Source organism: Bos javanicus, chromosome 13 (genome assembly GCF_032452875.1).
Source record: "Bos javanicus breed banteng chromosome 13, ARS-OSU_banteng_1.0, whole genome shotgun sequence".
In the NCBI taxonomy this organism is placed as follows: Eukaryota; Metazoa; Chordata; class Mammalia; order Artiodactyla; family Bovidae; genus Bos; species Bos javanicus.
In genome coordinates this window covers 76,119,929-76,143,309 of record NC_083880.1, presented here as the reverse complement: position 1 = coordinate 76,143,309, position 23,381 = coordinate 76,119,929, and the positions used below count along the sequence as shown (strand labels likewise).

Genomic DNA, 23,381 nt, shown 5'->3' with positions numbered 1-23,381 from the left:
ACCACGCATGCGTTAGGACAGCCTGTAACTGGCTGCTCCTGTCCGGTTGTCATGGCCAGCCTCCTTGCTGTGACCCTCCTTCACAATGTGGGGCCCCCACCATCCTGACCCAGTTCAGAGCCTGCTTCTGCTGAACTGGCATTCTTCTTCCAAGTCACCACAGCCCTGTTTTAAATCCCAGAGGGTCCTTCACCCCACACAGGGAATTTTGCTCTACACCAAGGGTTAGAAAACTTTCCCTGCAGGGCCAGATAGTAAATATTTTGGACTTGCAGCCACATGGTCTCTGTTCAGCAATCCAACTCTGCCATTGTAGCATGCCAGCAGCCATAATGATACCTAAACAAATGGGTGTGGCTGTGTTCCAATGAAACTATTTACAAGAACAGGTGGCAGGCCTGATGTGGTTTGCCAAAACCCTGCTCTGCACTAAGCATCTCATTGTCTTTTCCTTGGGCCTTTTAACTGCTGGGGAAAGACCTCAACCGGAAAGGAATTAAGCAAACAAAACAACAACAAAAATGGAGTGGTAGGATTTATTAGTTGACCTAACTTGGGATTTCTCAACCTTGGCATTGCTGATGTGTTGGGCCAGATAATTCTTTTTCCTGGGGAGCTGTCCTGTGAAGTATAGGATGTTTACCAGCATCCCTGACCTCTACCCACTTGATGCTGGTTGTGACAACTAACAAGGTACCCATTGTCCAGTGTCCCCTAATGTTGGGAAAGACAACATAACTGAAAACGCTAGCATTAAAGGTGACTTCAGGTAAGAGTGGACACAGGGACTCGAACAAGAATATTCCTCTCTCCACCTCTCTCTCTTTCCATCTCTCACCTCTGATGCTTTCTTCCGTGTTGCTTCACTTTCAAACAGACTCCCCACCTCTTAGTAGCAAGATGGTTGCCGGCAGTTTCAAGCTTATATCCCACCAGCTTCAAGCTCCATGAAAGAAAAACTTAGCTCCTTCCCACTAGCGCCCTAAAATCCCAGGTCTGACTCTCATTGGCCGAACTTGGGTCACATGTGCATCCCTGAACCAATGGCAGTAGCCAGGGGAATGTAGCGCTCTGATTGGTCAGACTGAGATTATGCATGCAGCTGCTGTGTATTTACATAAGGAAGGGGTGGGACCCAAAGAATCACAGCGCGAAACTGAAGTCTCTGTTGCCAGATGTAAATTTGTACCCAGTTCCTAGTACACAGGAGCCAGCAAGTGCGCTGTCCTTTCTATTGATGCCAGCCCTGCATCCTAGGGGCAGCCATCGGCTAGCACATGGTCAGCGATCTTTCCCTGGCCTGGTGTTTAATCCTCATAATCTGCCTGCCAAGTTGTTCCACCCCTTCACCAGCTCCCAGTTTGGTCTCCCTTTTACACCATCTGAGCAGTGAAGGCTCAGCGACTTCAGGCTCCAACCGTGACACGGTCTGTATTTTTAATCTTCATGTTAATTCTAGCTCATTCTCCAGCCCATATCTCCCAGCCTCAGAGCCCCAGGGCCCACACTAATTCGCTTCTCCCACCTCAACTGGTGCTGGAATAGCCATTTAAAAAACTGCCTTGGGGAAATCTAATCAAATGAGAACAAAATCTAATTTGGCACTAAAAGCCTTTGACTGAACCCCTGTTTTCTAGGGCCTTGTGGAGGCTGAATAATAAAGTCTGGAGTTTTTAAGGGTTGGAGGTTAGAGAGAGATGTGAAAGAGGAGATTCTAACACAGGAAATAGCTCTGGATGTGTTGACACCCATGACATTGGACCATAATAGGCAGGGGTGGGCTTCCAAAGTCACCCCTCCTCCCACCGCCCAAGAAATATTTATCCCACCAGCTGGGCCAAGAATTTAGGCTCTTTAGCATTCCAAGTTGCACATTCATCAGAAAGACCTTGGCCCAGGTCTTCAGAGACAAACCAGTAGGATCATGAGCCGGGGACTGGGGAAATCTGGGAGGGACCCTAGTTCCCCCAGCGGGGCGTCCCTGAGCCTCCTCCTCTGGACTTTCATTCACTCTTCTGCAAACCAAGAGAGTGAAGTTCAGTGCTTCTTAAATAACTTGTCCTGGGTTCCTTTCAAAATACGTCAAAAGCTGTGGACTGTTTCCAGAAAAATGCACACAAAGTGCAAAATCTGGCATCTAATATCTCGGAGGATGTGTGCTCCCGAGCTTGTTCCTGCCTGGGGACCTTTGCACTTGCTGTGCTCTCAGCCTGGAGCGTTTCCTTGTATTCCTGTCTTCTCTCTCATTCTCATCATTCCTCCAAGAGCCCTCCCCTGAATACCTGGCCCGGTGGTACCTCCCGTGGTCCATCTCTGGCCGCTCTGTTGCGTCACCATCCTTTATTTTCTTCATCTCTGTTGTCACCAACACCATCTCTGCACTTGTCACAGTCACCCCACAGACACAGAACGTGAGCCCCATGAGGCCAGGGGTCCTGTGGGTCGTCTTTGCTGCTATGTTTCCAGTGGTGTGGACAGCTCCAGCTCTTTAGGTATTTAATAAATAGTTGTTAAATGAATATATTGATTTCACATGCCCAGGACACTGATTCTATCATTCACTTAATATTTTCTCTCAATTGTTTTACTCTTTTTACTTCACTCTGTTTCAAAAGAAAACATTTACATCACCACCAATATTGTTTGTCATGACAAAGTGTTGGACTTATTAAAGTCCCCTTCTTCCTTGTTGAAATTTTGAACCAAATGAGGAATAAAATTAAGGAGTCAGCAGATGGAAGTTAAAATAGCACTTGGAGGAATCTGATAAAGGCCCGGTTTGAGGACCTGGCTTCCTTCTGAGGGCATTTGGGCTTCCTGATGCTAAACTCCAGAGTCAGACAGACTTCTCACTGAGCCAAGCCCCCTTGAGCTAGCATTACCTGAAGGTAACTCACTCCTTACAGAAAGCAAAGGAAGGATTGGGTTTTGCATATCCAGTTTGTCCCTCCAAACCCACCAGACATATGTGCTTAGGGTCAGCAAACTGCAGTCCATGAGCCAGATCTGGTCCTCTGTCTGCCTTTGTAAATAAAGTTTTATTGAAACAGAGCCACAGTCAATTGTCCATGACTGTTTCGTGCAACAGCAGGGTTGAATAGTTGCAATAGGGACCATCTGGCCCAGGAAACCTAAAATATTTACTCTCTGGGCCTTTACAGGAAGGTTTGCTGCCCTTAGGGGCAGTCTTCCCTGAGGAGGAGGAATAGGAAAGCGTGGAGGGAGGCCAGCCATGTTAGCAGAGTAGAGCTCCCCAGTTATGGAAAGAAAATCAGAAGTGGGGAGTAAGGTCATTGAGACTCTGCAGATCTTGTTTCCTGGGCTGTACTTGGTCTCCAGGTACTTTCTCAGCTCTCACAAATTGGTTCTTTTACTGGCGGGACGAAGATGCTGAGAGTTGGGTGGAGTTATTTTAAATCAGGGTTTTCTTTCAACTCCAGGCTATTGACACTGGGTGCCCCGTGATTCTCTGTGGGAGGGGCCGTCCTGAGCTCTGTCAAATGCTTGGCAGCCTCCCTGGCCTCCAGCCACTAGAAGCCACCAGCGCCCGCCTCCCCAGGTTGTAATAAACCTCAGACGCCTGCAGACCCTGCCGTGTCTCAGGGGCAAAGCTGCCCCCAGCTCAGTCACTGCTTTACAGGGCGGATGTAGCGAGCCTCTAGAAGGGGACGTTCTCGAGAAAGAGGCTCCAGCCTTCAGCTCACCTGATACTTTGCAGCTGCCTCTTACCTCCAGCTGGCATTTCCGTCTTTGATGCCCCGACACCCAGCCGGGACGTGCAGTCACCGTTAAATTGGGCACCCATCACCTGCTTACCTTTCCCTTTGTAAAGACTGTTACTCAGGACTCGGAGCCGGGGCAGCCGGTCTTCCAGGCCCTGGCAGCCCGGAGCTTCTTTCCGGTCATTTCTGCACCGTCCTCCCACGGGAAGGGATGCTCCGCCTTACCCCCGGATTGCTGGGGGTCCTCCCTTCGTGTTTCCATCGCCTCCTCACGCCAGCCTCTTTCTAGGAGGCAGTTCACACTGCTTCCTCAGGAGCACTCCCTTCCTGGTTCTGTGTGCAGGGGTGGGGATCTAATGGAAACACTTCCCTTTGCCTTGTGCCCAGGAGGATGTGGGGATCTGGTGTTTGTGGATGAGCAGGGATCTTCCTACCCCTGGGCAGTGCCAGCCACCTGCCAGGCCTCCAGGGAAACCCCAGAGAGGGCTCCGCTCCATGGCGGCTTCTCCTGGCCCAGCCCCCTCTCCTCTGAGCCAACAGGACTCCAGCGGGCCTCCATGCTTTCTAGAAGCTCTAAGTTGATGGCCCCCTCTTACCTCTGCTGGCATCGTAGCCCAGCCCCCGCCCACTTCTCCTTCCTCTGTTGTTGTTCAGTCACTAAGTCGTGTCTGAGTGTGACCCCACGGACTGCAGCACACCAGGCCTCCCTGTCCTTCACCATCTCCTGGAGCTTGCTCAAACTCATGTCCATTGAGTCAGTGATGCCATCCAACCATCTCATCCTCTGCTGCCCCCCTTCTTCTCTTGTCCTCAGTCTTTCCCAGCATCAGGGTCTTTTCCAGTGGTCGGTTCTTCACATCAGGTGGCCAAAGTATTGAAGCTTCAGCATCAGTCCTTCCCATGAATATTTAGGGTTGATTTCCTTTAGGATGGACTGGTTGGATCTCCTTGCTGTCCAAGGGACTCTCAAGAGTCTCCTCTGGCACCACAAGTCGAAAGCATCAATTCTTCAGCACTCATCCCCGTCTGTCTCTTCTCATCTTAGGCTCTGAACTGACACCCACTGGACACTCACTATTTGCCAGGAACAGCACTCAGCACCCAGCTTGCAGGATCTCTGTAAATCCCTTGCACGACCCGAGCTCTCGGCAGTGGTTCTGAGTGTCTCAGAGCCCCGGTGTTCTCATCCGGAAGAGAAGGCTGGCCTGGCGCCTCTGCCTCTGGAAAAACTCTCACAGATTTGTCCATTGCTAAAAAAAAAATGGCCTTATAGATTATAATTATTTAAAATTGTCCTTGCTTATTGAGGAAGATACAAAGAACCAAAAATATCTCAAAAATCTTGTGTCACCTCACTACCCACAGAGAGTTTGGGGTATGTCCCAGTCTGGATGAATTAGGGTAAATTTTTTTTAAGTAAGCCTTGCTGATGGTGGGGAGCAGGCCTGCAGAGACATGCCGTGCTGTAAACGCCCAGCCCCGTGGAGTTTCACCAGCTGAACCACCCGTGTCCCAGCAACAGAACAAGACCATCATTACCCGAGAAGTCCCCTTCCATCCACCTTTCCCCCACACCCAGCAATGACCACTGCTTTTCTTCCCAATGCCATAGACTCCTTTTGCCTGGCTTTGAACCTGATGTAAATGGGATCACGCAGTGATACGACTATACCTGCTTTATTTCTCTTAACACTGTTTGGTTGTCGTGATGCGTCCCTGTTAGTAAACACAGCACTAGTATTTTCCTTGTTTCTCTACATACTCGGGTGTATAAACACACATTGTACTTCTCCATTCTTCTCTTTTAATTGTGTTTGTTTGTTTGTTGTTCATGGCAGCACAGGGTCCTCATTGCTAGGGGCTTTCTCTAGTTGCCGCGAGCGGGGGCTGCTCTGGCGTCAGCGTGCGGGCTTCTCATCGCGTGGCTTCTCCTGCTGAGAAGCACAGGCTGTCAAGCACAAGGGCCTGGTTGCCCCGCGGCATGTAGGGTCTTCCCGAACCAGGGATCGAACGCATGTCCCCCGCACTGGCGGGTGGATTCTTAACCACCGGACCACCAGGGTGGTCCTGTTTCCCCACTGGTGCACAGATGGATATCTGTTTTGTTTCTAGTTATCTGCTATCACGAATACTGCTGCTGTGAGCCCGTCCTGCCTGTGACTTTGGGTGAACATATGAATGCGTTTCCGCTGAGTGAAATTCAGGATTCAAATGGCTGGGTCAGAAGCTATGACTATGATCAAGTTTAACAGATACTAGCAAACAGTTTTCTTTCCGTGCCAGGATCAGTCTGCACATCCGCTGGCAGTGTGTGCGAGCTCCAGATGCTCCACGCCCCCACCAACGACTGGCCTTGGTCCGGTTTTTTAAAATGTTAGCTCTTCTAGTCACTGAGTCGTAGATAGAATCCAAGGGGGTCCATAAACCTGAGTGGTAAAAAGCTAGACTCTTGTTTTCACTGACCTACAACTGACACTTGACATTCGCTTCAATTAGGAATGTAGGCCTCTAACTGTGGCGTGTCAGCAGAATCTATAATTTGTCATCTGTAGAAATCACCGATATTTCAGTATTCCATTGCATTTGCTGTAGATATTGCAAAATAAAATATTCTCCCTCAGGACTTCCCTGGTGGTCCAGTGGCTAAGACTCCACACAGTTCAATCCCTGGTCGGGGAACTAGATCTCACATGCTGCAACTGAAGATTCCACGTGCTACAGCTAAGATCCAGTGCAGCCAAATAAAGAAATATTTTTTACAAAACTATTCTCACTCATCACTACTTTGAAATGATCACTTTTTACAAGGCCTTGCGTTTAGCATCTTCATTATTTTTTTAAGGACCCATTACTCTATGGCAAACTCTCCTAATACTTTGATAACTGAGTTCCCAAAACAATTGATTTCTCTGCAATCCTATGTATTTTATTTTCTGCATGTGAAAACATTTGAGAAGGGGGTCACAGACTGCATTTGCTGGCCAAGGGACTCCGTGGTTCAGGGGGCAGTGCTGTCTCCACGTCCTGGCCTGGCGTGGTTTGGAAATTTCTATTGAGTAATGGCAAGAGAAGGCTTTTGCGCTCTGCAACCTCACATGGCTTCCTGGTGCCTCTCCCCTTCAGCTTTCTTTGGGAAGTACCTTAATGAATACAACGGCTCCTACGTGCCGCCAGGCTGGAAGGAATGGGTCGGCCTCCTCAAAAACTCCCGCTTTTATAACTACACGCTGTGTCGGAATGGAGTGAAGGAGAAACACGGCTTTGACTACTCCAAGGTGAGTCCCCCTTCCTGGCTGGGGTGGCAATGGGGCTCAGCCCTGGGGATCGGGACACGGGAGCCCAACCACCTGGGCTCGGATCGTGACATTACATGTGAGACTTGGACAGCCTGCTGACACCCTCTGCTTCAGTTTCTTCATTTCTCAAATAATAGTCTCTGTTTCTAAGAGTACTGTTTTCTTTTTCTTTTTTTTTTTTAATCAAAGTATAGTTGATTTAAGGCTTCCCAGATGGCTCAGTGGTAAAAGAACCCACCTGCCAAGCAAGAGATGCAGCTTCAATCCCTGGATTGGAAAGATCCCCTGGAGAAGGAAATGGCAACCCACTGCGGTATTCTTGTCTGGGAAATCCCATGGACAGAGGAGCCTGGTGGGCTACAGTCCAGGGGGTCGCAAAGAGTTGGACACAATTTAGCGACTGAACAACAACAGGGATAGTTGATTTACAATGTTGCAATATTGTGTTAGTTTCAATGATATAGCAAAGTGGTGCAGTTACATGTTTTCCAGATTATTTTTCATTATAAGTCATTTCAAAGTATTGACTATAATTCCCTGTGGTATACAGTAAATTTCTGTTGGTTACCTATTTTATGTGGAGTGTTTGTTAATCCCATACTCCTAATTTATCCTTCCCACCAATGCTTTCCCCTTTGATAACTATAGGTTTGTTCTCTATGTCTGTGGGTCTTTTTCTGTCTTCTATGTAGACTCATGTGTATTCTTTTTTAGATCCTACATAAAACAGTATCATATAATATTGATATTTGTCTTCCTCTGACTGACTTCACTAAGTATAATACTAGGTCCATCTGTGTTGTTGCAAATGGCAACATAAGGGTGTTGGGTTTTTTCAATTGAAATATATTTGACATATAACACTGTGTGAATTTAACATGGACAACATGTTGGCTCAGTGCATATATATAATGCAGTGTGTGCAGTCATGTTAGCTAAACCTTTATCATGTTGCAGAATTATCTTTTCCTTTTGGGGGGGAAATCATTAAGACCTAGTCTCTTGGCAAGTCTAATATTTATAATACAATTGTTGTTCGGTTGCTACGTCGTGTCCGACTCTTTGTGACCCATGGACTGTAGCACACCAGGCTCCTCTGTCCTCCACTATCTCCCAGATTTTGCTCAAATTCATTATAATACAGTACTGTTACCTCTAATCCCTATGCTATGCATGAGATCTCCAGAACTTCCTCATTTACTAGCTGTAAGTTTGGACCCTTAAACAGCACCTCCCCAGTTCTCCCATCCCTCAGCCCCTGGGAGAACCCATTCTACTTTCTGTTTTTATGAGTTCCCCTCTTTCAGATTCCATGTATATTGCGTGGTATCACACAATATTTGTCTTTCTCTGTTTGACTTAAGTCACTTAGCATAATTTCCATGTTGTTGCAAATAGCCAGGATTTCCTTCTTTCTCGTGACGGAATAATATTCGTGTGTGTGTGTGTGTGTGTGTGTGTGTGTGTACACACCACATCTCTATCCATTCATCACTGAGGACACTCGGGTTGTCTGCATACCCAGGCTGCTGGGACTGATGCTGCAATATCCCTTCGAGATCTGGTTTTCATTTCCTTTGGATAAATACCCCGAAGTGGAATCCCCAGATCATAGAGTAGTTCTAGTTTTAATTTTTTGAGGAACCTCCTTGCTGTTTTCTGTAGTGGCTACATCAATCTGCATTCCACCAGCGGTCCACAGAGCTTCCCTTTCCTCCACATCCCCAGCGACACTCGTCACCTTTTGTCTTTCCGAGGCTCACCGTTCTAACATGCACCGGGTGATATGAGAGCATTATTTTACAACATTTTGCCAAGGCAGAAATTTGTTATAGAAAGCGTGCATAGAGAACATACGGTGTAGTGACTTTTCACGAGCTGAACGGATGCATGTAACCAGCATTCACGTGGGTCAAGAAGCAATGTTGCCACCAGCCCCAGAAGGTCCCCTCATGTAACTCCTTCCATCAACCACCTCTCCTACAAGGACTTCTGTCACTCAGACTTCCCGCATTGTAGATTAATTCTGTATCCAGCTTCTTTTGCTTAATACTTTGTTGAAATCTACCCATGTTCTTACTTGTGAGTGTAGCTCCTCCATTCTTGTTGTATCGTATTCGGTACCTTAACCTACTCCTTCCCCATATGTATGTGTGTGAGGCACTCAGTCGTGTCTGACTCTTTGCAAGCCCATGTACTATAGCCTGCCAGGCTCCTCTGTCCATGGGATTCTCCTGGCAAGAATACTGGAGTGGGTTGCCATTTCCTTCTCCGGGGGATCTTCCCAACCCAGGGATTAAACCTGGGTCTCCTGCATTGCAGGCAGATTCTTTCCCATCTGAGCCACCAGAGAAACCCCTAGGTCATTCCCTAGGCCATACTTTTTCTAGTTCTGGTTTGTTGAACCGCGATCAGGTAAGGTACATGGATCCTAGGTAGATGGCTCAGGAAATTTTCACATATGTTTGCGTCTGTGTAAGTACCACCGAGGTCAAATTATAGAGCAGTGCCAGCCCCCAGGAGCCTCCCTCATACACCGTTCCAGTCAGAGATGTAGTGGTATTTCATTGTAATTTTTTTCACAAAGGCTTTTGAAGCTCACAGGAGTTAATAATACGTGTAGAGTGATAGAGGAGCCCACTGCACATAGTAAGCACTCAGAATATATTAGTTCAGATCAAGACACAAAACTTCCTCTGCAAAGGGCCAAATACTAAATAGTTTAGACTTTACAAGCTATAGTTTCCATTGCAACTGCTCAAGTCCGCCCTTGCAGTCCAAAAGCAGCCGTAGATGATATGTAAACAGATAAACCTGGCTGTGTTTCAATAAAACTTTATTTAAAAGAACAGGCAAGAGGCCTGACTTGGCCAGTGGGCTGTAGTTTCCTGACCTCTGGCTTAAATAATGATGATGGTGGTGATGATGACAGGGAGGAGAGACTAATACTGATGGTTCATCCAAACTTATCATTTAAAAAAAATCATCCGGTGACTAGCAAATATTCCTGCCGTCTCAGCAGCCAAAATACACTCTATCCCATTTCCCTTCTGGAAATACCAGCACATTTGGGGAGCCCTCCCAGCTTCGACAGGTAATCACTGCCCACGTGTGTAAGCCTGATCAGGCCCTGAGTGGCAGGAACCACACATGGCATCACCTGGGCAGTGCCGCTCCCTGACCCCGTGTCTCACTCTGCATGTAGTAGGCCTGTCTCCATGACCTCCCCAGAGCAGATTCATTCTAAAGTCCTGGCTGGGGGTGTTTAGCCAGTCTGCTGGACTCCTTGGAAATACAAAGCATAGTCTCACAGGGCTGAACACACCTTTTCTCTCCTCCCAGCCTCAGTGCAGGCAGATTCTTCAAATACCCAGAAAAGTCCACTCCCTCCTTGTTAACATTCCTTGCCATGTCCGCCCCTGGCCTCAGCACAGCCCGATAATGAAGTTACCCGGGAGACCCCACCCCCTTGGTGCTGAGAATGGGGCGCGCAGTGGTGCTTTCTCACCCATCTCCTGCCATCCACGCATCTCAGCCTGAGAATGAGAGGAGCCCCCCTGACAAAGGTGGGAGAATTCCTGGGACCCCAGTTACCGGAGGCCTGGAAACAGAGAGGGATGGGGGGCCCCTCGGGGGTCAGAGCTGGCTCAGGTCCAGGGTTCGGCTCCCAAGGGTAGCAGTGGGCAGCAGGAGCACCAGGAAGGAACAGGAGCGAGCGCGGAGTTTCCAGCCACGGCAGAGCTGGGGAGCACGGACCTGTGACTCTGGGAGGTCAGAGCATCGTGGCCGAGGCTAACCCCAGGGGCCCCGGTGGAGGCCCAGGGAAGGAAGAAATCAGCAGTCATTCCCAAGTGCCCCTCAGAAGGCCCTCTGAGGACTCTGCCCTAATCACTAATCCCAAAGGTGGGCAGATGCCACCAAAAGGGGTCCTCGTAGCAGAGTGGAAAGACAGAGGCAGCGTTGATGAGAAAAGAATGAGGCATAAAGCAAGCCGAATGGTCGAAGAGGGCAGGAGAGTGCAGAACAGGCAGCGGGAGGGAGGCAGGAGTGACCAAGTTGGGGCCAGGGGAGGGTCCAGGTGGTGGGAGGCTCTGCAGAAATGGTGGTTGCCATGAACTTGAGTGCACCCACCATTTGCACTTTCTCTGTGTTCCAGAGAAGCCTCCCTCCTATGCAGAGGGGCTTAGCCCAGCTGTTGGCTGCAAATGTGTCACTGAAGGAAATCAACCAAGAAAGCCCACTAATGCGGGAAATGACTGAATGGCCATGGAAGCATCTGGAAAAAGATGAGAGGGGTTGGTGTCTAAAGCCGTCAGAGAAGCTTAGGATGTAAGGACTGGTGGAAAAGCAAGTTGCAGGACTCTTCCGGGTCCCTAGTCAGATGTCACCATCCTAGACCACCCTGTGTACTGGGCACCTCCCCATGCCGAGCCCACCCCCCATCACCATGGATGAGCCACACCTGTGTATATCACGGATTCGTTTGTTAACCGTCCTCCTATTTGAATACGAGGCTCATGAAGGCAGGAGTGTTAGTCTTGTCCACTGCTGTGTTTGTTGATTGAATGAATGTACACAGGATAATAGGATTCATGTGAAAAGATGCATAAAGCAACTGTAACATATATAACAACACATCAGGAAAGATACTTCTTTCTCAGTAGGAGACTAAAGAGGCCAAGACTGGACATGGAGATGAGAGGTTATCAAAGGGAACTTCAGCTTTGTTTGTACTGTTTTAATTTTCACAAGGAAAATGCTTGATTCCTGAGGAATAATGGCTAACCCTCCTTTAGAGGGTATCACACACCAGATACCGCTGGAATCATTGTATATGAATTAACCTGTGCGTTTCTCACCAGAGCCTGTGAGCGATTTGCTGTTAGTTTCCCTAATCACTAGATGAGGAAACTGAGGCCCAGAGAGGCGAAGGAGCCGGGCCACACAGCTCGAAGGGGAATGTTCCCTGGTGGTTTAGACAATAAAGAATCTGCCTGCAATGCAGAGACCCGGTTCAGTCCCTGAGTTGGGCAGATCTCCTGAGGAAAGAAATAGCTACCCACTCCAGTATTCTTGCCTGGAGAATTTGATTCTTGTGGCCCATGGGTCGCAAAGAGTCAGACATGACTGAGTGACTAACATTTTCACTTTCAGGATTCAAACCCAGGCCATCAGGCTTCAAAATCCATTCTTAAAACTGTAGCTCTTGGGTCAAGCCCAGCCTGCCAACTGTTTTGCTACAACCCTGAGCTTAGAATGGTTTTTCCATGTCTACTTAGCCGGAAAAAATCAAAAGCACAGCGATTTTCATGACCCATGAATATTATATGAAATTCAGATTTTAGTGTGCATGGATCAAGTTTTACTGCAGCCTAGACATGCCCATTCATTTCTGCTGTTGCTGCTGTTCAGCTGTAATGGCAGTAATGAGTGATTGTAACTGAGACTTCTGGCCTATGAAGCCTCAAATATTTATCATCTGGCCTTTTACAGAAAAGGTTTGTTAAGACCTGATGTAAACCACCATCTACTCCCAGTAATATTTTTGTTTGTCGGGGCACGAAAGGTGGACCAGACAAAAAAACACAAAGGCCTGGGTTCTAACTCTGAATGAATTGCTTATTAGTTTTGTGGCCTTGGTTTTCCTATCTGTAAAATGGGCGTGGTGTCCACTTCACAAAGTCGCTATGAAGGTCAGTGGAACAAAGGTCTGATAAAAACGATAAGAGCTAGTGTCCCTTGTGGGTTCCCCCAGTACCAGGCTCCTTGCTAAATGCACTATTCACTTGTCAAGTTTGTGTAAAGTCACCATCTGAAGAGACTGGTATTGGAACCATTTTTGAACTGCAGCTATAGCAGCAGCTTGTTGATTTATATCATATAGAAGAAAATTATTTTATGTAATGTTCTACAGGGCCCCTTTGTAAGACCCTTTTTTACTCCCCAAAATGTTTCAAGGGAAATTGCATGAAGTAACGAGTGACTTTCTCCCCTCTCTCCCCTTGTCTTGGTCCCCAATTAGCACTTAGGGATCTGTCCTTCTGAATTTTTTTCTTAGTGCTCAGAAGCACATGAAGGTAGGGGTTTGGTTTCTCCTCTCCTCCCTACTCCTCCCACAAAAAAATATAAATAAATAAACTTTTCTGAAGTTTGACTCAGTAGTTTGCTCTTTCCCTTAAGAGTATATCTTGGACACTGTTCCACCTCAGTCACTACAGATCTACTTCCCTTTTCGTGTCTGCCCAGCACTGCACAGAATGGAAGCAGTGCGGGGTCATTGGTCACCACCCTACTGCTGGTCACTGTGGTGCACTGACCGTCCTATGCAGAGACGCAGTGCGCGAGTGTCCCTGGAGGTGTGTGTCTCGAGAGGCATAGGAGCCCAGGGAGTGTGTTTGCATTTCATACAGGGTACAACGGTAGAAGGGTAGAAACTGTAGCCATTTCTTCACCGTTTTTCTTGTAAAATAATATCCCTTTTTGAAAGTTATCATTTTGGACAGAGCTGCTTCCTAGGAAGCACAGGGTAAATGTTTAAGAATTCATTCCCTTCCAAAGAAATCAGCAGCTAAAGATTTACCAAGTTCAGGAAGAACTTAAACAAATCTCAACTTCTTTGCTGAGCTTTTAAAGCCCTCATTTCCTGTCCATAACGTTCCCACTCATCCGTCCTCCTGCCAGCTTATCTACGTGGCTCTCACTGTTCTGGAACCACTACGGCATGCCTGGGTTTGTGGCACGATTTGCTTGTCTGCTGACTGTTCATCCTCTTTCTATTCCTTGAACACAAGCCACACTTGTTCCCGCCTCAGAGCCTTGCATCTGCTGTCCCCTCTGCCTGAAACGCTTCCTCCAGATCGGTGATTCTCACTCCTGGCTGCACATTGGAGTCCCCTGCGGAGATTTTTTAAAAGTCCAGTGCCCAAGCTGAACCACAGAGCAGCTAAACCAGAAGAGGGCCCAGACACTAGTAAAGCTCCCTTAAGGATTCCAGCAAGCAGCTGAGAGTGAACTCCAATGATGGAGATCTTCCCACACCCAGTTCCTTCTTGCCACTCAGGTCCCAGCTCGAGTGTCATCTCCTCAGAAAGGCCCTCCCTGATTGCCTCAGCTCCCAATTACTCTTTGTCACATCTTGTCTTATTTCCTCCTCCTGTCACTGCTCATCACCATCTCAACTCTTTGGTTATATGTTCATCTGCTCCTGCCCCCAGGACAGACCCTTCAGCATTGCAGGCATGTATTCACCCTCCACAATGGGATCCCTGCTGCTGCTGCTGCTAAGTCACTTCAGTCCCTAGGGCCTTGAAAAGACTTCAGGCTTAGGGACCAAGACTCAGGAGGCCTGACTGCCACATTTATCAGCTGTGTGACATTGGCCGATTCACTTAACTTCTCTGGGCCTTCATTTTCCTGTTCTGGAAAACAGGGCTTTTCATCACACCTACTTTCTAGGACTGTGTAAGAATTAACAAGCTAATACATGTAAACCCAGAGGATGAGATGGCTGGATGGCATCACTGACTCGATGGACGTGAGTCTCAGTGAACTCCAGAAGTTGGTGATGGACAGAGAGGCCTGGCGTGCTGCGATTCATGGGGTCGCAAAGAGTCGGACACAACTGAGCGGCTGATCTGATCTGACATGTAAACCCAAAAGAGTTCCTGGCACGCCATAAGCACTCAGTAGTGTTATTATTTTAATATCTGTCATGAATGAATGACAAATTGCAATTCCTCTCCCATCCTCCCTACCCCCTTCTCAGGATTTTTCCTCCACTGTGAGGTGTTATCATTTGACATTCCCTGTTCCGCTTGCCTACTTATTGTCTGTATTCCCTGTTTTACTTCATCACTCACTGCATGTCTGCCCCCAGACCAGCAGCTCCAGGAGGGCAAGGATTGTCTGTTTTGGCCACTTTTGCATCCCCGATGTTCAGCACAGATTCCCGGCTCCTCACGCCTCCTGTCTCTCCCCGGCCCCCAGGACTACCTGACAGACCTCATCACCAACGACAGCGTGAGCTTCTTCCGCGCGTCCAAGAAGATGTACCCGCACAGGCCTGTGCTCATGGTCCTCAGCCACGCAGCCCCCCACGGTCCTGAGGACTCAGCCCCCCAGTACTCAAGCCTCTTCCCTAATGCATCTCAGCACATGTAAGTGTCAGGGCACTGCCTCAGAGCTACTGGGTGGCACAAAGGCGGGAGGGTCAGGCTCGGTCACAATGACGTAATGATGGAGACAAGGCTGCCTCTTCTCTCTAACCCTCCTGGTTTAAAGAACCCAGGAGCACACAGCTGATCTCTGGAGAACTGGAATACAGATCCAGTAATAACCCGAAGCAGGCGTCAACAGTGGTTAACGTGGGACCCACATCCCCTCACCGAGATCTGTGGCTAGAACTGCCTTTTGGGTGTACACCTGTGTCACAGGTTTCCTTTCAATCCTGTGTGTTTTTTGATTTTGCACATTTTTAAGCATTCTTTTGAGAAGCGGTCCATAGCTTCATCAGACTACTAATATGTCTACAGCCTGTATAAGCTATTGACTCCATGGCAGACTCTATTCTAAGCCCTATGGTGGTGGTTTAGTCGCTAAGTCGTGTCCGACTCTTGGGACCCCCTGGACTGTCTGTCCATGGGATTTCCCAGGCAGTAATACTGGAGCGGGTCGCCATTTCCTTCTCCAGGGGATCTTCTGCACTGAATCCCTGAATATTCCCAGTGACCCTTGATGTATCAGTTATCTATAGCTGCATGACAAGTTATTCTGAAATCGAACCACTTAGGACACCAGTGTGTAGCATCTCACAGTACCTGTGAGTCAGGAATCTGAGGGCTACCTGTCTGGTTCTGGCTCAGGGTCTCCAGAGGATGTAATCAAGATGTCAGCTGGGGTGCCACCACCTGAGGCTTGCCTGGGGCTCACGCACAGGGCTGCCTCTGACCTAGGGCCAACGCAGTCTTTTATAACCTGATCTCAAAAGGACACACCATCTCTACCATACTCTACTCATCACACAGACCAGTGGGAGGCGGCTACTCACGGTAGAATTGGGGGCCGCTGAGGGCTGTCTTGGAGGCTGCCTGTCAGGGAGGTGAGGTAAGTTCCCTAAGGTCACACAGCTGGTAAATGGCAGAGCTCAGATTCACATCTGGCCCCCATTCCTGCCTGCCATCTCTCTGCCCACCTCTCCAGTCCTCCTTCCTGAGCAGGCTAGAAAATCTTTCTGGAATCTTCTGCATTCCTCTGCCTCAAACCACCTCCTGCTCAGCCGTGATGCTCAGCAAACCTTCACTCTGACATTGGGGTGACAAGGGCAGGGCAGTTTGGAGCCCGCCTGAATATTCCAGGTGTTTAAGTTTCCTTACAATCAGAATGCATCGCCCTCCTCGCCCCACTCGCTGTGATTCCTTTCTGACGGCACCCAGAGTGGCTCCTGGAGGGTGAGGCAGTGTGTCAGCCGACCCCCTGGTCTTTGGGAAGGAGAGTTGGACAGGTGAGGACGAAGCACATCCCAGGACAGCAGCACCGCCTCTCTGCAAAGCTGACCTGGTGGCCCCACCCACCCGCTCCTCCCGCCTAGGAGCCAGCCTCCTGCCCCCAGCCTCTGCCGGAGGGAGTGTGAGGCCCGCTCAGTCCTGCCGTGGGGTGGGCGCCGTGGAGTGGGGTGGGGTGATGGTTCGCTTGGCTTCTGCAGTGTCTCCTCTAAAAGGGGTGCTGGCACCCCGCCCTCCACCTCAGCAGCCCTGGAGTTTCGTGATGAGATTGTTTGACATCGCCTGCTCATTTATTTTCCCTTTGAAATGAAAATTATAGAACTTGAACATGAGCACCGCCTGCTATTATTCACCCAGAGCGCCCCCCGCACCTTATTAGGAGTGTGTTTGGAAGGCTCTCTTATCTCTGGGGTATAATCATTTTCAAAACAAACCTCCAAACCAGAAAGTTCTGCAGCTGGGATGTTTAATTACAACAGTCGGGGGGCTGAGGAGGGGCCAGAGAACCTCAGGTCGGAGTTCCAGATCTTTCCGTCTCGAGGCCCCTGTCAGACTCTCACCCCGTCAAGCCTGCGTTACATTCTCTGCTGGGCTTTGGGTTCTGGCAAATGCTGCTCGTTGCGACGCGGTCCCACTGCACCTGCCCAGGGCCCCATCCACCCTCCCCAGCTTCGTACATACACAGAGACGCACACAGACACACACAAACACACACAGATACACACACAAATATACAAATAGATACACACAAATGTACACACAAACTGGGCTTCCCTGGTGGCTCAGATGGTGAAGAATCTGCCTGCAGTGCAGGAGACCCAGGTTCCATCCCTGGGCTGGGAAGATCCCCTGGAAAAGGGGATGGCAACCCACTGCAGTATTCTTACCTGGAGAATCCCATGGACAGAGGAGCCTGGTGGGCTAAAGTCCACAGACTTGCAGAGAGTCCGACACGACTGAGCGACTGACACATTCACATACACAAATACACCAGTGTGCACACACACACAGATACACAGAACACACAGATACAGACACAAAGACACACAAATAACACAGATACACAGACATGTACACACAGGCCCATATACAGACACACACACACACAGATACACAAATACACACAGAAACAGACACCCAAACACACAGATACAAAGATCTAAGCATATACACACACACAGATACACAAAAACAAACAGAGACGCACATAAACACAGGTGCAAACGCAGACACACAAACATGCAAATACACCGCCATACAGACATGCACGCACAGAGACAGGCGCGCACGCACACACACACACACCACACACACACACACCCCCACACACATACACACACACACCACACACACACACCACACACACACACCACACACACACACACACCCCCACACACATACACACACACACCACACACACACACACCACACACATGCCACACATACACACACCACACACACACACCACACACACACACCCCACACACACATCCCACACACACACCACACACACACCACCACACACACACACACACGCCACACACACACACCCCACACACACCCCACACACACCACCACACACACACACCCCCCCACACACACACACCCCACACACACCCCACACACACATCCCACACACACACACACCACACACACACACACACACACACACATACACACACGCCACACACACACACGCCACACACACACCCCACACACACACCACACACACACACCCCCGACACACACCCCACACACACACACACCCCACACACACACCACACACACATCCCACACACACACACACACACACCACACACCACACACACACACCCCACACACACACACACTACACACACACACACCACACACCACACACACACACACACCCCCACACACACACACCCCCACACCCCCCCACACCCCACACACACCCCCCACACACCCCACACACACACACACTACACACACACACACACACCACACACCACCCACACACACACACACCACACACACACACCACACACACATCCCCCCCACACACACACACCCCACACACACACCACACACACACACACCCCACACACACCCCACACACCCCCCACACACACACCCCACACACACACGTGCGCGCGCAGCCAGAGCTTCCTAGGAGTGTGGCATCTGACCGGGTCACGGGCCTCTCCTTCCATCACCCAAGGGAGCCAGGCTCAGGCTTGCATGTTGGGGTGGGGGTGGGGCCAGGCCTCTAGACACAGAGCGAGGGGCCGGAAGGGGCGGCAGAAGAGGGGATGTTGTCCTTCAGGCTGGACAAGCAGACATTCCTCGGATTCTTTCAGAGGTGAGGGCTTCGCCTCTTTGTTCAGCAGACGGCTGGGTTCCTGTGAAAATGTGACCCCGTCCCAGGAGAGCAGGGAGAGCCTGGCCCCAAGCAGGACCCCAGATCCTGCTCCAAAAGCCGTCTCCAGAGAAGGGGCTTCAGATAGCAGACTCTTGACAGACTCACCCTTCACTGTTCTCCAGGGCAGACACCAGCCCCTTAGAATCTAAGAGATTCAGGGGTAATTGCTCAGAATTGCATCCAATCCGGGCCCCTGGGGCCATGGGAACAATTTCCCCAAACCACCAACCAGCCCTGAGGGCGTCTCTCTCTGCTGCTCCTGCAGCCTGCAGCCCCCCTTGGTGTGGGAGGTGGGCGCACCCCTGGGAATGTTCTGCACGTTGGTCAGGCCCTAAGCCGGCCGGCGGGGAAAGCCTCGTTCCTCGTTCCTCAGGTTCGAAGGAGCCGGGGCAGATTTAGCGGCAGGAGACCGGCCAGAACCGCAAAGTCCAGAAGGAGTCTTGAGACTCACTCCGTCTACATAGCGACCATCTCCATAACTATGGGCTCCGTGAGCTGCAGGGTCTTTCTTTCCACCCCAGAAAGTTCTCTGAAGTTGAGGGGGCTGAGGTCCCGAGGAAGGGAGGACATTTGGGACCCTTATCCCCTCCCCAACCCCCTCAGCCCTCCCCCCTTAATAGTCCTCTTGAAAAGTTTTTGTCTTCAAGGAGAGGAAGCTTAGCCTGTGTTTGCAGTTTTGCCTGGGGAAGGGAAGGGGGATAAGATCTGAGCGGCCCCTGGCCTTCCAGTATCATCAGACCCCTTGTGAGGGGCACCCATGCCTTGTGGGGTTTCCCACTCGTGAGCTCAGCCCCCAGCTCTGCCTTTGGCAAGGTCGTCCCCTCACTGGGCCACGAGTCTCCGTTTCTCACTCAGGGTGAATAAAAGTAGCCCCAGCACCTAGGGCGGTTCTGAATATTAAATGAGATGATATAAATGGAGCCTTCTGCGTGCACCCAGCACACAGCCAGCGCTCATCCGAGGTCAGATTATCCTGGATTTATTCGTTCATCATTGAGCATCACAGCTGACCCCACAGTAGAAGTCTCAGAGCCCAGTGGCTCCACCAGTCACTCAGTGAGACCGTGGGCAGGTCCCGGAACTCCTCTGACCCCCGTTTCCTCTTTTTTAAAATGGGAGATTAACCACACAGGAAGAATAATTGTGACAAGTCATAGAATACAGCCTGTCCCAAACGTACACATTCAGGCCATTCTCACAGTTTTCTGACTATTATTAACCAAATTTTTTAACCAATTTCCTTTTTAAAAAAAACCAAAAACCAAAATCTATTTCAAAAGGAAATTCCATGTGACACACCTTAATTAGCATTGATAACTGGCACTCGCCATCTACCCAATGCAGCTGAAAAATGAATGCAGTGCTGTTAAATTAGAATTGGGTGCTGTGCCCGTGGGTGGTTCTCAACTTGAACCTCTCTCCTCCTGTACAAAGGGAGGTGGGCAAATTCCAGGGAGGAGACAGCCCAGCACAGACAGAGACTTCGGCCTTGATGCGCTCGGCGTGCTGACAGGGCTGCGATGGGAGGACGGTCCCCCTGGGGGCCTCCAGGGCACCTGGCGCTGTGGCCCCCCAGTCTTCCCACATGCATGCCCCACACAGAGATGCTGACCTAACCTGGGGCAGAGCCCCCGACATGCTGGCGTCCAGAGGGGCCAGGTTTCAGCCTGGGCTGCAGCCCCAGCACATATTGGGGTGGGGAGGTTGGGGGGCACCCCCACCCGTGGCCTGGTCTGACCTCTATGCGTGTCTGCCCACCAGCACCCCAAGCTACAACTACGCGCCCAACCCCGACAAGCACTGGATCATGCGTTACACGGGGCCCATGAAGCCCATCCACATGCAGTTCACCAACATGCTGCAGCGGAAGCGCCTGCAGACCCTCCTGTCGGTGGACGACTCCATGGAGACGGTAGGCTGCCCTCCTCCCGCCCCACCCCGCCCCCAGCATCGTCAGCGGGAGAGGAATGGAACCGGGCAGAAGGGAGAGGCACCCTGAAACGGCTGAGTGATCCAGAGGGAACCCCAGTACTTGGGAACTGTTCCAGCTCTGATTGGTCCACTCCAGCAACCACGTGTGGCTACATACACTTTTCTACAGCTTTCCGGAGAATGCCGCACATGCACATACCGCACAGCTCACCCGACTCAAGCACACGTTTCAGTGGGTTTTCACTTATTCAGAGTTGTACGATCCACAGTTGGCCTCAGAACAGTTTCATCAACCCCCAGAAGGAAACCCTGCAGCCCTTAAGCATCACCCCAAACCACCCCCCAACCCCTCCACCGTAGGCAGCCCCTCACCTACTTGTGTCTCTGTGAATTCTTTTCTGGACATTTTATATAAAAGGAACCCTACAATACGTGGCTTTTTTGTATCTGGCTTCTTCCACTTTGTGCGATGATTTCAAGGTTCACTTGAAGGTACTTAATTGTTTTATTGTTGCTGAAAAATATTCCATTGCCTGGGTATGTATTTTTAAATTTATCCATGACTACTTAAGTTCAGTAAGGGCTTCCCTGGTGGCTCAGACAGTAAGGAACCTGCCAGCAATGCAGGAGAGCTGGGTTCGATCTGTGGGTCAGGAAGATTCCCTGGAGAAGGGAAGGGCTACCCACTCCAATATTCTTGCCTGCAGAATTCCATGGGCAGAAGAGCCTACCATGAGTTACAGTCCATCGGGCCACAAAGAATCAGACACCACTGGGCAACTAACGTTGTCACTTCCCAATAAAATTTAAAGTTTTGTTCCTCAGTTGCACTGGCCACATTGGAAGTGCTGAACATGTGGCTGCACGTGGCTCATGCCACAGGTGTTAACATTGCCTGCATCGCAGAAAGTTCTGTTGTGGGTCACAGACTCCTGCCTTGGGCCAGTCATCCATCCATCCATCCATCCATCCCACAGCGTCTGTTGAGCTCCAGCACACACAGGACCCAGCAGGGAACAAAATGACAGAAGTCCCACCCAGATGGGACCTGCATGCCAGTGCAGGGAGACACAGTCCACAAATAAGTGCTGAGAAGGCAAGCAAAGGGGGGCGGGAGGTGAGGAGGCCCTAGTGACACCTGGGTCAGTCCCAGGGACCCCACCAAGAGGTGACAGTTGAGCGAAGACCTGAAGCAGGGGAGGGACAGGGCCTGAGACCCCAGCACATCTCCCCTTTAGGGCAGAGCAGGCCAGGTGCCCACTGCCCGCTGGCCCTCCCCACATCCTCACCGCCTTGCCTGCGTTTCAGATTTACAACATGCTGGTGGAGACGGGCGAGCTGGACAACACCTACATCGTGTACACGGCCGACCACGGCTACCACATCGGCCAGTTCGGACTGGTGAAAGGGAAGTCCATGCCCTACGAGTTCGACATCAGGGTCCCATTCTACGTGAGGGGCCCCAACGTGGAGGCCGGCTCCCTGTAAGTGCATCCCCCCACCCCCAGCACCCCGCAATTCCGGGGAGGACTCCAGGCTCGTTGGCACACACAAGGGCAAGCAGCAGGCACCTCAGCGGGCAGCCCCTGGCCACTCCCCTGGGAGCACAGGATGTGGGCAGGTGGGCCTGGGTGCCGAGTGAAGGGGCAGTGATGTCACCCAGGGTGGGTTCTGATCATCACTGTCCCCTCTGTTGGGGAAGGGGAGGCCAGGGCTGTTAGCACCCGAGAAAACAGACTGTTCATAGTGGGCGCTGTGCCAGAGAGTCAGGGAGCCGGACTCTGTGTCCCCGCCAGCGCGTGGAGATGCCACCTCGACTTCTGTCTGTCCTGACTGGTGGTGGGCCTGGCAGTTGTCGGGGAGGGGCCCGGGGCTGAAGTCAGCGGGGCCAGCTCAGTGGCAGCGCTAAGGGAACCAGCCTCCCCCCATCCTTCCCCGAGGGCCGCGTGGCCCCTCTGCCAGCCGTGCCTGTAGGTTAACCTTTGAAATGACACGTCCTGGCAGCAAAAACGTCGTGTCTGAGGCAGAGAGGGGTAGAAAGGCCAGTAATCATAGCTGCAGCTTCCTCGGGTCAGCCGGGATGTTATGGAGACCGACTCGAAGGGTCTTCTGAAATGCGCGTTATCACTGCTCTGGCACTCATCCGGTCTGACTTCCGTCCGAGCCCTGAACGCATGGAGACACTGACTCGGCTACAGGATTCCTCCTGAAAGGGCAACGTCTTGGGACCGAGATGTTCCTGCCCCGCCTGGGAGGTTTGGTGGAGCTTCCAGCAGGCAGGCAGTGTGAGCTGTAGTCCAGCCTCATCTCTCGTCCTCTGCCGACCTCACTGGGTCCCTCCCTGTCTGGATCTCAGGGTCCCCACCTATAATCATAGCTATTATAATAATAGCCGTGTTGATACAGTGTGATTCTTCAGGCTTTGGTCTAAGCACCTTCTATCCAGGTAACTGAGTTAAGCATGATAACAAGCCTCTAAGATAGATGTGAGTGTTATCCGTGTTTTAAACACGAGCAAACAGAGGCTCGG

The 23,381-nt window shown here is 50.6% G+C and overlaps 1 protein-coding gene across 10 annotated transcripts in view; it reads left to right on the top strand.

Moving 5' to 3' along the window:
* The window catches only part of SULF2 (sulfatase 2), a 126,256-nt gene that overhangs the window by 77,660 nt on the left and 25,215 nt on the right, over positions 1-23,381 (top strand). For all 10 annotated transcript variants that reach the window (XM_061437880.1, XM_061437882.1, XM_061437878.1 and 7 more), the window contains exons 4-7: positions 6,846-6,997; positions 15,005-15,174; positions 20,681-20,831; positions 22,160-22,335. In XM_061437880.1, coding sequence (XP_061293864.1) covers positions 6,846-6,997; positions 15,005-15,174; positions 20,681-20,831; positions 22,160-22,335 — 649 coding nt within the window. The remainder of the gene's footprint in view (positions 1-6,845; positions 6,998-15,004; positions 15,175-20,680; positions 20,832-22,159; positions 22,336-23,381) is intronic.